The sequence below is a fragment of the Chaetodon trifascialis genome, chromosome 23, assembly GCF_039877785.1.
Source record: "Chaetodon trifascialis isolate fChaTrf1 chromosome 23, fChaTrf1.hap1, whole genome shotgun sequence".
In the NCBI taxonomy this organism is placed as follows: Eukaryota; Metazoa; Chordata; class Actinopteri; order Chaetodontiformes; family Chaetodontidae; genus Chaetodon; species Chaetodon trifascialis.
In genome coordinates, this window is record NC_092078.1 from 2,673,051 (window position 1) to 2,685,637 (window position 12,587).

The 12,587-nt window shown below is 44.3% G+C and overlaps 1 protein-coding gene across 1 annotated transcript in view; it reads right to left on the bottom strand.

Moving 5' to 3' along the window:
* Positions 1 to 12,587, bottom strand: part of LOC139351482 (dachshund homolog 2-like) — a 76,090-nt gene that overhangs the window by 22,807 nt on the left and 40,696 nt on the right. The window contains exon 2 of the mRNA XM_070993411.1: positions 9,233 to 9,348. Coding sequence (XP_070849512.1) covers positions 9,233 to 9,348 — 116 coding nt within the window. The remainder of the gene's footprint in view (positions 1 to 9,232; positions 9,349 to 12,587) is intronic.

Here is a 12,587-nt window from a genome sequence, read left to right on the forward strand (position 1 = left end):
CAGGCTTTCTGTGATTTGACACAAAACAACTTTAAACGTATTAATTTAGTTTCCCCACAGCAGCAGCAGAAGAAGAATTCAGTAAAGGTGAAGACAACAGAGGCTGAGGAGGACAGAGGGGGGACAACACGAGGGAGAAAACAAGGGGGGGAAGTAGGATTGATGTGAAAGGAAGGAAAAAGATGGAGACGAGAGGATATAAAGATGGAAAGGCGGGGGGGAGGGAAAGAGAAAGAGAGAGAGAGGGAGAGAGAGAAGGAGGTCTGGAAATGGAAAAACAGAAAGAAGCGACATGAAGAAGAGGGATGGATGAAAGCAAAGAGGTCAAACAGATGAGAAAGAGAAACAGGAGGAGAGACGGGTGGAGTTCATGAGAAAACATGAAGGAATGAAGACGTGACGAGAGACGGAGACAAGAGACGGAGACAAAGTCACAGACGTCAAATCAAATTCATTATTAATTCTGTTAATAGCATAAAGAAGCTTCAAGTCGATCGTTTCTGTTTCCTTTCAGTGTCTGAACATCGTCAGCGTGCATGAATCTGACAGCTGAGCAGCTAACGAACAAACTGATGATTCATCAACCAATCAGATAACGAGATAAAATCTGACTGAAATGACGAACAATTATTGGATGGACTGAAATGTTCGATAATCTGACGACTAAAAAACTGAATTTCTTAAAAAAAAAACAGAACAAATAAAAACCAAAAAAGGACACTTGACAGAGGACGAAAACGTTTCTCATATGCTGGTTAAAATAAAATATTTGTATTTTAAAAAGTTCGATTGCAAACGTTTGTTTCCAAATTTAAGGATGAACAGAAAAAAAGATGAGAGAAAGAGCGGGAAGAAAAACGGAAAATGGAGTCACACATCGATCACTGAGGAACACCTTGACACACACACGCACAAACACACAGATGTGTATACAGGAAAGAGTCCTGCACACACACAAATCATGGATTACACACACACACACACACACACACACACACACACACACACACACAGTCAGAACGCCCGCTTCGCCTCAATGCAACCAGAAGACAATCAATAGTGAGGGCAGAGCCACAATACTGTTCTCCATCATGACTATCAAACAAACACACACACACACACACACACACACACACACACACACACACACACACACACCCTCTCTCTCTCTCAGATCGATGGCTGTCCGCTGTGTCCACGGTTACCGAGCATCGACCCCGTCGCTAATGGCGACCACGGAACCTTGGGAATTAGTGTGTGATTGATTGACGGACTGCTTCAAAGACACACACGCATCATATAGAACCAGTGTGTGTGTGTGTGTGTGTGTGTGTGTGTGTGTGTGTGTGTGTGTGTGTGTGTGTCAGCGGTCCCCTGTGGGTCGCCCATACGTTGTTTACTCATCTCTTTTCCTTCACGTGCATTCTAATGCTCTCCGAAGGACGAAAGGGAGAAAGGAGACGAGGACGAGGCGGGAAAAGGAAATCAGGACAGACGGGATTTTAACGGGAAAGACGCGAATCGTCGGCGTAACAAGACAAACGGCGTCGGGGGAGAGGTTTGACCACCAGAGCTCATCTTCATCACTCTGGTCATTTAAAGTCGTCTGTGACTGAAACGCTGATATTTAAACTGGATCACCTCTAAACTCTAAACTAGCATTGTTTTTAGCCGCGCTAGCTGATGCTAGCAACTCTGTAGGTTTGTTGACCTCTTCAGTCCAGATTGATATTATCTCTGCAGCCATTGGATGGATTGTCATGAAACTTGGTGCAGATATTAATGACGCCACCAAGACGAAACCCAACGACTGGTGATCCTCCGACTTTTCCTCTGGCACCACCAGGAGGTCAAACATTTCACAACATCGGATTGTTTGATATTAATGATTCACAGTTTATGAATGAAGAAGCTCTAGAATGTTAATATGAGACAGAAACAACGCTGAACAGACATGGAAATATTGTCTTCTTGTATATCTCGCTGCCATTGTTTCGTAGAAAAGACAAAATGTTTCTAAAGAGACTTCCGGATTCAGTGAATTTACATAAAAAATAAAGTTTCACAAATGAGGAAACTCAAAATAAAAAAGGTCTTTCTGTCAATTACAACTTGGATTATACACCTTTAAATTGTGTTGCTTTAAAAACAAAACTTCAGATATTGAAGTTGTGAATGCTGAAAAGTTCAAATTCAGACAGAATTAATTGTCTTCTAAAGTCTTGACTTGACTTCGGTTTGAGTCTCATGAAGCGAGTTCTTCACGTGGACACTGAACAAACCGTCCCGCGCTAAACAAACATCCTGTCCTGGACTCCATGCTGGCCACATGCAGTCGTGTCATCGACGCCCCACCCACCATAAAAACCTGAACCCTCCTGCTGCTGAGGCCTTTTTCAGTAAAAGCCTCCACCACACGGCAGCGAGACTCTAAATGAGACCTGACAGCGTGCCCCCCGTGCCCCCCGCCCCCCCCCCCCCAAGCACAGTGCGTCAGGATGCTCTTTAATAGCTTTGAGTTTGCTGGTGGAGGCTGTTGGGTGATCTTGGAGAGTCCTGAACACCCCCCCACACACCCCCCCACCACCACCGCAGCTCGCGTGAAACCCACCCCATTTGGCCACGGTTGTAAATATTTAATCCAGTGCACCTACATCTGACGGAGTGCTCTGAGCGCGCTCTCAGAGACGGAGTGACACTTTGAATAAAACAAACAGGAAAACGGAGAAATTGCTCTTTGTGTTCTGGATTTAGAAACATTCTGTTCTGCCTGTTTTTGTTTTTCTTTCTTCCTGCGAGCACTCCAGCGCCAATTTACAGATGCAGTCGATTGCTCTTGTGCTGAGTCAAATAGATTTCAGCTACGCACTCGGGCACTTAGGTCGCCCATCTTTAGCTTTCACGGGAAGTCCAAGACGCCCATTTGGAACCATTTCACAGCGGCCATTTTGTGTCGTCTCCGACAGACTCAGCCAGCAGCCAGATCGTCTTAGCCGAGTCTTAAACTTGGCTCAGCAGGAAGTAAGCAACACTGCACTTGGTGGTTCTGTCAGAAGTCAATGTTGAGGTAAATGGTTCGCGGTTCAGTTCAATTAAATTCAATGATAATTGGATCCGTTCGCTATGAAAGATCATAATTAGCAGTTCTTTCGTCTATTAACGTCAACAGTTTGAGGTTTTAATACTTACTGAACAGTAAAGGGTTCTACTTCCTGTTAAAGTCCATCGTCATTGGCTCCACTGCCTGATAAAGACTTTGTCTAATGAAGTCAATGGTACGCGTTTCTTAGGCCCCATAGAGTCAAAGTTAAAGACCTTTATTATTGGTTCTTCTGTCTGTTAGCGTCAGTTCTTATGGGTTCTAACGACCTACGAAGTTAATATTCAGGAATTACCTGAAAAAGTCAACAGCTGCTGCCCGTTTAAGGCTGATGGTTTGAGGTTATTCTGTCAACATAAACAAAATATAAAAGTGTTTCCTAAAGATCAATGGTTGGGTCTTCAGTTCCCTGATTAAATTAATTGATTAGAGATTATATTGCTTGTTTAAAGTCGGTCGTTCAGGGTTCTACTGGCCATTTAAAGTCAACGGTTTGAGGTTCTCTTTTACTGCTTGTTTAAAGTCAGCAGATAAGGGTCCTGAAGTCAGAGATTAAGGGCTCGATTCCCGGTCAAAGTCAGTCATTAAGGTTCTGCTGATCAATAAAGACAATAGTTCAGGGTTCTGCTACATGTTTAAAGTCAGTATCTCAGAGTTCTGATGCATTTCAAAAGGTGATGAAGTCAATGGGTGAGCTTTCTGTAGGATCAGGTTCGGGGATCTGCAGCCAAACAATCAACTGCAGGGATTCTTCGACCTGTTTAAAGTCAATAATTAGAGGTTCTTCTGCTTAATAAAGTCAGAATATAAAGAATAGAAGTCAGCGGTTATGAAGTAAATGGTTCTATTCTCTGATTCAGTTCAACTCACAGCTCAGAGTCAGTGTTTGGGGTTTGAGTCAGTCGTTCAGGTCAGTACAAAACTTCTCCACAGCCCGGCATGTCGGCTCTCTGCTCTCTCAAACATGGCGGACTGAGAACCTGCAGCCAGTTTTTTCTGTTCTAACAGCCAACAAATCACCAAATTGGCGGACATCAGATTTTTAAACAAACAACAACAACAACAACAACAACAACAACAACAGCTCTTTTATTAGCAGTAATTACTCGCAGGCGGGTAAAAAACAACGAGCTTCAGAGTGTTTTACTGTAATGAAGTGAGCTGCAGGTTATTAGAGTTTATAACCTCATTGATTTTGTTCTGGCAGAACTTCACACTTTCAGCTGTTTACGAGCGAAGGATCGACCAATCAGAGCGCAACCTTCCCCAATGATGACGCTGTTTATTTTGTCCCGTTTCGTCGGCATTTCCCAGCTGATTTCACCGTCAATCAAACCGTGTGAGCGCGAGTTGTCCCGACTTTGTGTTCCGTCCTTGAACGCGTGTTAGAGAATATTTTCGGGGTGGGGGGTCCCCTCAGTGACAAACCCGACCAGCGGGGGGCGCCAGCAGCCACTCATCATGGCGTGTGTTTAGCGTTCGTGGAGGAAAAATGTGATGCAGGAGGTGGAAGGAAAAGAGGAGGAGAGATGAAAAAGACTTGATGTCACTTTAGTCCTCCTCAGCCATCCTCCTCTCCCTCCCTCCTCCCCTGCGCCTCCCCTTCATCTCCCCCTCGATCTTCCACCCCCTCTCTCTCTCTCTCTCTCTCTGCAGGTGCACATGAGAGTCCTCAGATGAGTGTATTCTTTTCATGACAAGATTGAAAGCACTTCATCTGTAACCTACACAGTGTGTGTGTGTGTGTGTGTGTGTGTGTGTGTGTGTGTGTGTGTGTGTGCGCGCGCGCACGTGCTCATGCACCAGATGTGTTTATGTTTGTCCCTGCGAAATGTGTGTATTTGTGCCAAAAATATGTGTTGAGGTGTGCGTTTATATATGTGTGTGTGTTCTGGAAAATGTCTTTGTGTGTGTGTGCATTAAGTGTTTGTAGGTTTGTTTACGTGTCTCTGTACCCAAAGTGTTTGTAGCTGTGTGTGTTTATGTGAAGTGTGGGCGTGTGTGTGTGTGTGTGTGTGTGTGTGTGTGTGTGTGTGTGTGTGTGTGTTAGAAGACAAGGCGAACCATTGAGCTGTTTTTGAAGTGAATTAACAAGTCAAATGAGTGCCGCAGCACGCTGCATAGGTTACCACACACACACACGCACGCACGCACGCACACACACACACACACACACACACACACACACACACACACACACACACACTCCCACGCTTATCATCACGGCTTCTTTGTTAAGGAAGATGAGGCCAATTAAACTGATATCACTCTCTTGTTGTCGTTTATGCCTCCTCGTTCTCTAATCTTTCTGTTTCATCCACTTTTTGACTTTTTCCTCCCTTCCTCACCCTCCCTCCCTCTCTCTCTCTCTCTCTCTCTCTCTCCATCCTTCCTCTTCTCCTTCCTCCTGCTCCATCGTCCATCATCTATCTTTTTCACCCGCTCTTCCTTTCTCTTCAGCTTTATTTTTTCCCTTCACTTCCTCCATCATTCATCTTTCACCCTCCCGTATTGCCATCTCCTCTTTGCGTCTTCCTCCCGCAAACTCTTCCTCCTCTTCCTCCACCTTCTTTCCAGCCTTTGTCTTATCATTCTTCCCTAAACTCTTCCTCCATCCACCTTTCATCTTTTCTCCTCTCTCCCTCTTCTCTTTTCATCTCACTTCCTCCAATGGTTTGTTCTTCTTCCATCTTTGTTTTAAGTCTTTTCCTCCTTCCTCCTCTTTCAAAATTTCTTCCTGGAGTTCATCCTCGTTTACTTCCATCTTCCTCCTCGTGTTGCTTTTCCTCCTTCCTCTTCTGTCTCTCATTACTTCCTCTTGCATCTCTTCATTCTTCTTCCACTTTATATTTTTCCCTCTTCCTGTTGATTCTTTTATCTCTCTCTTCCTCTGTCCACTCTTTTTTACTCATCCTCCTCTCTTTTCTCCCTCTCTTCCACTCATCTATTGCTCTCTTCTCACTATTTTCTCCAAACTCTCTCACTCTGTGTTTTCTAACAGTGTGATAAATGTCCATCTGTGATTGGCCGATGCCCCCCATTGCCGTGGCGCCCGCGAGGTCGTAAACAACAGCCCGTCTCCCCCGGCAACGTGGCGTCTCCATGGACGCAGGTCCGCTAAACCGACCAACTCTGCGTGTGTGCGTGTGTGTGTGACTGAGGCGGAATGCGACATCCAACGATTGCCAAGTTTGTGTGTGTGCGTGTGTGTGCTGTATATATGTACTCTATGTGTGTGTGCGTGTGTGTGTGTGTGTGTGTGTGTGTGTGTATGTGAGCTAATGAGCGATCATAAGTGAGCAAATGTTTTCTCTGGGTTCCACTAATGTTCGACAAACACACACACACCACACACACCACACACACACACACACACACACACACACACCTGATGTGTGTGTGTGTGTGTGTGTGTGTGTGTGTGTGTGTGTGTGTGTGTCATTAGTATGCCACAGTGAGCTGTGTCCATATGTCACTAAACACAACCATGTTTTATTTATCCTGCAGAGAGAGAGAGAGAGAGAGAGAGAGAGAGAGAGAGAGAGAGGCCAACAGTCACTGTCAAGGGGACGGAGGGAAGGATGGAGGGAAGGATGGAGGGGAAAAAATGCCTAAAGGAGGATTTGAAGGAAAGAGTGAAGCAAGAAGGAGAAGTGAAGGTTGAGATGGACATGGAAGTGATGAAGAGTATGAAGAGGAAAGAAGGGAAGAAAACAAAGGAGGTGAGGGAGCTGATGAAGATGAGATTATTGCAAAAAGTGGAAAGGAAGGACAAAGAGCAGGTCGAAGATGGAAGGAGACAAGGATGGAGAGGAAAGAGCCAGACGGCAGGTGTGATGTTAGAAATGAAAGAGGGGTAAGGAGGGGAAAAAAGGGAGGAAGGAGAGATGAAAAAGGGGGGAGGAAGAAGGAGTGGAGGAGAGGAAGAGAGGAAGGAGAGACAAGAATGAGGGAGGAGAGGGAATTACGAGGCAGTGTGGAAAGTGAGACTTTAGAAATGAGATGGGAGGAAGGAAGAAAAGGAAATGAAAGACAGGAAGTAAGAAGGAGGGTAAAAAAGAGGCAGAATGGGAGATGAAAAGGGCAGAGGAAGGAAATGGAGAAAAAATGAGGGAAGGAGAAAGGAAGTAGGAAAGGAAAGATAAATGGAAAAGGAAGACAAGAGAGGAAAGGAAACAAGGAGGAAAATGAAGAAGAGAAGGAAATAAAGAGATGAGGAAGAAGGGATAAAGAGAGGAAATAAAGGCAAGATAGGAAATGAGTCAGAGTGCTGAAAGATGTGAGGCAGATGAGTCGAGGAAGATGGAGGAAAGAAAAGAGGAAGGGAAAGAAAAGTCGAAAGTAAGGAAGGTAGGGAGGAAGGAAATAAGAGAATGAGGGGAGGTCAGAAGAAGAGAAAGAAGAGAGACAGAGGAGAGGAAAAGGAGGAGGAAATGAAAACAGGAAAGGAAGAAGTAGTGATGACAAAGGACAGATAGAGAAGGAAGGAATAAAGGAGATAAAAGGAAGGAGACAGCGAGAGGAAAGAGAGCAAGAAAAGGAAAGAGGAAAGAAAAAAGAAGAAAAGGAAACACTGAAGTGGAGATAGAAGGAGGGAAGAAAAGAAGAAGATAGGAAGGGAGGGAGGAAAGGAGGAGGGAGGGATGGACAGATGGAGGAGTGGGACCCCAGAGACGTGTCATTCATCACACCACCATGCAGTCTGCACTCGTTCAGCCTCTTTCTCTTCCTCTGCAGGTCTCTTTCTCTTCTTCCTCCCTTTATGACATCTTTTCTCTTTCTCTTCACTCCTCTGTCCGTTCTCACATCCCTCCATCGCTGTGAGACTTCCTTCCCTCTTCCACTCGTTCGCCTTCAACTCCTCAACAATCTGTCTTTCTTTTCCTCCCACCATCGTTTGCTCGGTATCACCCTCCCTTTCTTTTTGGCAGTCGTTTTTAGGTTTCATCATCTCCTCTGGCGACACTCCTCCTTCCATCTCTCCATTCTCCCCCCTCTCTCTCCCCTCTCTCTCTTTCTCTCTCACAGCTTTTTCTTCTACCCATTTGCACTTTCAGACCCGAAAAAGAAAAATATCCCTCTTTTTCTTCTGTTTCTTTCACTTTTGGATCAAACAGAAAAGGTTTGTTGGAACGATAGAGAGAGGAGGATAGAAGAAGAAGAATGGATAGGAAATAGAGCAGAGAAGGAGCGATGGAAGGAGAAATTAAGGGAAAAAAGGATGGAGGAAAAAGGGACATAGAGGAAGAGTTAAGGGAAGTGGGAAAAGGTGCAGCAGAGGGAAAAAAGATGGATGCATGGCGATGGATGGGTTATGTGAGAGCAGGAGATAAAGATGAAAGGGAAACAGTGATGACGGTAGGAGGAGGAGGAGGAGGAGGAGGAGGAAGGATGAACCAGAAAAGGATGAGTACTGCCAGAGTGTCCCAGTGGTCAGCCATGGTACTGCAAAACAGCATTTTCCCCATAGACCTCCACTATAAACGTCTGGTTGCTTTCATTGCCGTGAAACTTTGCGCGTTCATTATTTCCAGATAAACCCGCAAACATTACCATGTAAGTGAGCATGTTAGCATGCTAATGTTAACATTTAGCTCATCTTAGCATGCTGATGTTAGCATTTAGCTCACGTTAGCATGCAGCTCGAAGTACTGCTGTGCCATAGACTGACCTGAAAACAGCACAAAGTCAATATATTTAATGTTTTCTCTCATCAGCTTCATTGATTTTTGTAAATATTTTTGTTAACGTTTCACAAAGATGTGGAACGCTCCAGAAACACCTGTTTGCATCATTCCACAGGTAAGCAGGCTCATTGGTAACAGGTGAGAGCATCATGATTGGGTATGAAAGCGGCGTCCTGAAAAGGCTCAGTGGTCAATAGAGGATGGAGCGAGGTTCACCACTTTGTGAACACATGACTGGGTGAAGGAGATGAACACATGAGCAGAACAGGTACACAGAGGAACATGTACTCTGAGAGACATGCAGCATTAAAAGTTGGCATTTCGGAGATACGAGGTTTTTGCAGCCACACTGTGTAACAACATCTAGCTGTTCTGCCTCAGTTAAATAAACTAAACAAACCCACGCAGAGGAAGAAGAGCAGCGCTGAAGGAATGAAGGTCTTACCGGTGTGGGACAGCAGGTTGGGGGACAGCAGGCCGGGGAGGCCCGGGTGCAGCAGCCTGGGGCTTTCCTGGATCCCCGCACCAGCACAGCGCTTCGGAGGACGGCCCGGGCGAGAGCTGGAGGGGAGAGAGAGACGACACAGAATGACGTCCACGGCGGCGAGCACAGAGCGTGTGATCAGCATCGACATGAGCCACGATCACACAAGACCAGATCCCTCTGAGACGACGAGGCCTGAGATTCAGGCTTCATTTTTATTTATTTACTTTATTTGTAGTTAATTAAAAATAGTAAAAATGATTTAAAAAAGTGAGAATATGATCCTTAAAAAAGCTGAAACACCAGAAGAATTGTGACTTTGTTTATTTACTGCTCCATAATTCAGTTTACTGCTATTAATGAAGTGACAGCAGAGTTTTATTCACATTATTTACGCCTTTAATTCATTAAATAAATTTAATCTCATTATGAAAGCCTTTTTGTTTTTTATTTAACCATGAAAAGTGTTGGTGGAGCAGCTCTTCGGCGGTGGAGGCTGACAGCTGGACGCTCCAGCAGGTCGCTTAAACGTAATCGAATCACAAAGCGACGGCACGCGGCGCCTCTGCCGGCCGCCATACTGGCGTTACAGCCGATTGGCTGATTTCAGGACTAAGGCGCTCTTACAGGCCGTGTCTCCGGGGAAACGAAGCGATCTTTTCTCTGACATTTTCACACCTTAAAGCACTAAAACCAGCAGGAAGCTGTCACATCGTAAAATATTCCCACTTTCAGCCTTCATCAGCTTTGACATGAAACAACAGAAGAAGAATCCTGATGCAACACGCGAAAACGCTTCATTTGTGATCAGTTTACTTCATTTTATCACAGAGATCTCAGTTCAACAGCAGATAACATGAATCATGATGATCATGATTGTTTGAGCTTTTAATTACAAGTCAGCATTCAGCTCCTTCACAATAAAAGCCCTCTAACAACCAGGGCTGTGGCTATTTTCTGGGAATCCGGAGGCTTTAACAGTTTACACCTAAGCAGCATTTACACCTAAACACTGGAAAATTAAACACCAAGACTTTATTTTATGGGTCTGTTTAATTCACTAATGATTTCCTGCAAAGCTTCCAGGAAATAATCAAGTTATTTGGCACTAATGACAGGAAAGACATGAAGAATGAGCAGGAAATATAACTGAACGGCTAATTCACTAAATAAAACATAAAAATCCAATTAACTACAGAATTTTAGAGAGTTTCTTGTTGGTTTCTGACTGTTGAGGAAACACATTCTTGTTTCACCTCCTTGCAGCTGGAAGACTTTTATTGTGAAGAGTCCACAGGCAGCCAGCAAACTTAATAACACGAATGACTAATAGTAATATATATTTAGAGATTTTTCTGTCTTTGTTGCCAAAGGATCTGTGTAAATGCAGGAAGCGGGAGGCAGAAAAGGCGACATTAGAGTTGACTCGGGCTAAATATGCGAACACTGATGTAAAACATTGTCTCACATCCACACACAAGCACAGGATACATGTTCTACATGTGCAAGTGAGCATAAACACACATCCTCAACACGAGCAGGCCTCCTCTCTTTAGCTCTGTCACACACACACACACACACACACACACACACACACACACACACACACACACACACACACACACACACATAACCTACTGTATTATGCATGTGCACGTAGGCATAAACAAACACACACGAACACAAGAATACAGTAACTGCACACGTGCAGCTGAACATAAAGGAAGGTGCACGCACACACAGGAGGTGCGCATGCAGGCCAACTCTCTGCAGGGTGGCTCAGTAACAGATGGCCGTCCAAAGTCATTTACACCTAGAGAGCGAAAGAGAGAGAGGACCAAAAACTCAAAACCTGTACAAGATATCGCCACAGTGTCACCGGAGGAAAATAGACGAGGAAGGAGGAGAAGAAACCAGAACGAATAAACGGGCGAGAATGAGACAAACGACAGGAAATAAAATAAACTAAATAAAACGACGGCAGGACGTTAAAACGGCTCCAACAACACGAGCAAAGCCACCATAAACTGATTCAACTGTGTGTTCACGTGAGCTGCTAACATTAGCATGTCCAGCTAGCTTTCTGCCTACAGCAGTTAGCCAAGCATTACTTCCAAGGCTAACGAGTAGGCTATCATTAGCCAACCCTATCATTTATTTTTCTTAGCGCTTGTATTACAGTACGCTATGATAACTAGCCACGCCGCAATACAAGAACAATATATTTTCCTCGTTTCTGTCTTATATGGATATTTTTGTCACGTAGCATTAGCCTCAGTCTGTTAGCATGATAGCATGTGTAGCCATCGATAGCTAACTTTTAAGCTTGAAAAAAAGACTTAAGTCGAAACAGACCTGTGCTCAGTCTTAACAGGACATGCTGAATCACAGATTTTACCTTTTTGTTTTCGTTATCAGCCCAGAATACGGCTGTAAATCAGCATTGTTGCTAAAATCCGTCGTGCTTTCATCTTATATTTTATACTGATGCTCACTGACATGCTCTGACCCTCAAATACACAAATAAGTAAATAAAGTCAGACTAACTTTTTACTGGGTTGAAATGGGGTAAAACAACGACAGTGCTGTCAACAAACTCACAGAGCTAACATTAATTAGCTGGCTAGCAACAGCTAATGAAATCTGTTCAAAACAGTCAACATTTTTTTCTGGTAAAATTCTACTTTTGTGTAAATTCAAGGACCCGCGAGCCAAGTTTCCATCTACTGTTATCACAGGGCCCTACAACACACGTACAAATACAGGCAGATGGAAACCGTCCACAGGGAGCGGGAGGAGGGAAAAGTGAAAGTGTGTAAAATAATACAGAGAGAAATTGCCTGAAAATGTTTTAGGGTGTGATCCTGTACGTGCGAAAACACACAAACACACACACACACACACACATTAAGCGAGAGAGGGAGGCAGAGGAGCATGAAGAAATGAAAACATGAACCTTCACTTTTCCTCTGAACTCTGCTTAACCTCTCCCTCTCTCTCTCCCTCAATCACACACACACACCTGTACAATAAACACACTATTCTTTCTCTTAGTTACACACACACACACACACACACACACACACACACACACACACACACACACACACACACACACACACACACACACACAGGTGTTTGCATTCAAACCTTAAAGCCTTTCCATCAACAAACCCCCTGCTACCCTTCAACTCCCACATACACACATACACTCACAATGGATACATGTTACAGTACCAAGTGTGTGTGTGTGTGCGTGTGTGTGTGTGTGTGTTCATCTGCATCCATCCATGGATAAGCAACATTAAAGTGTGTG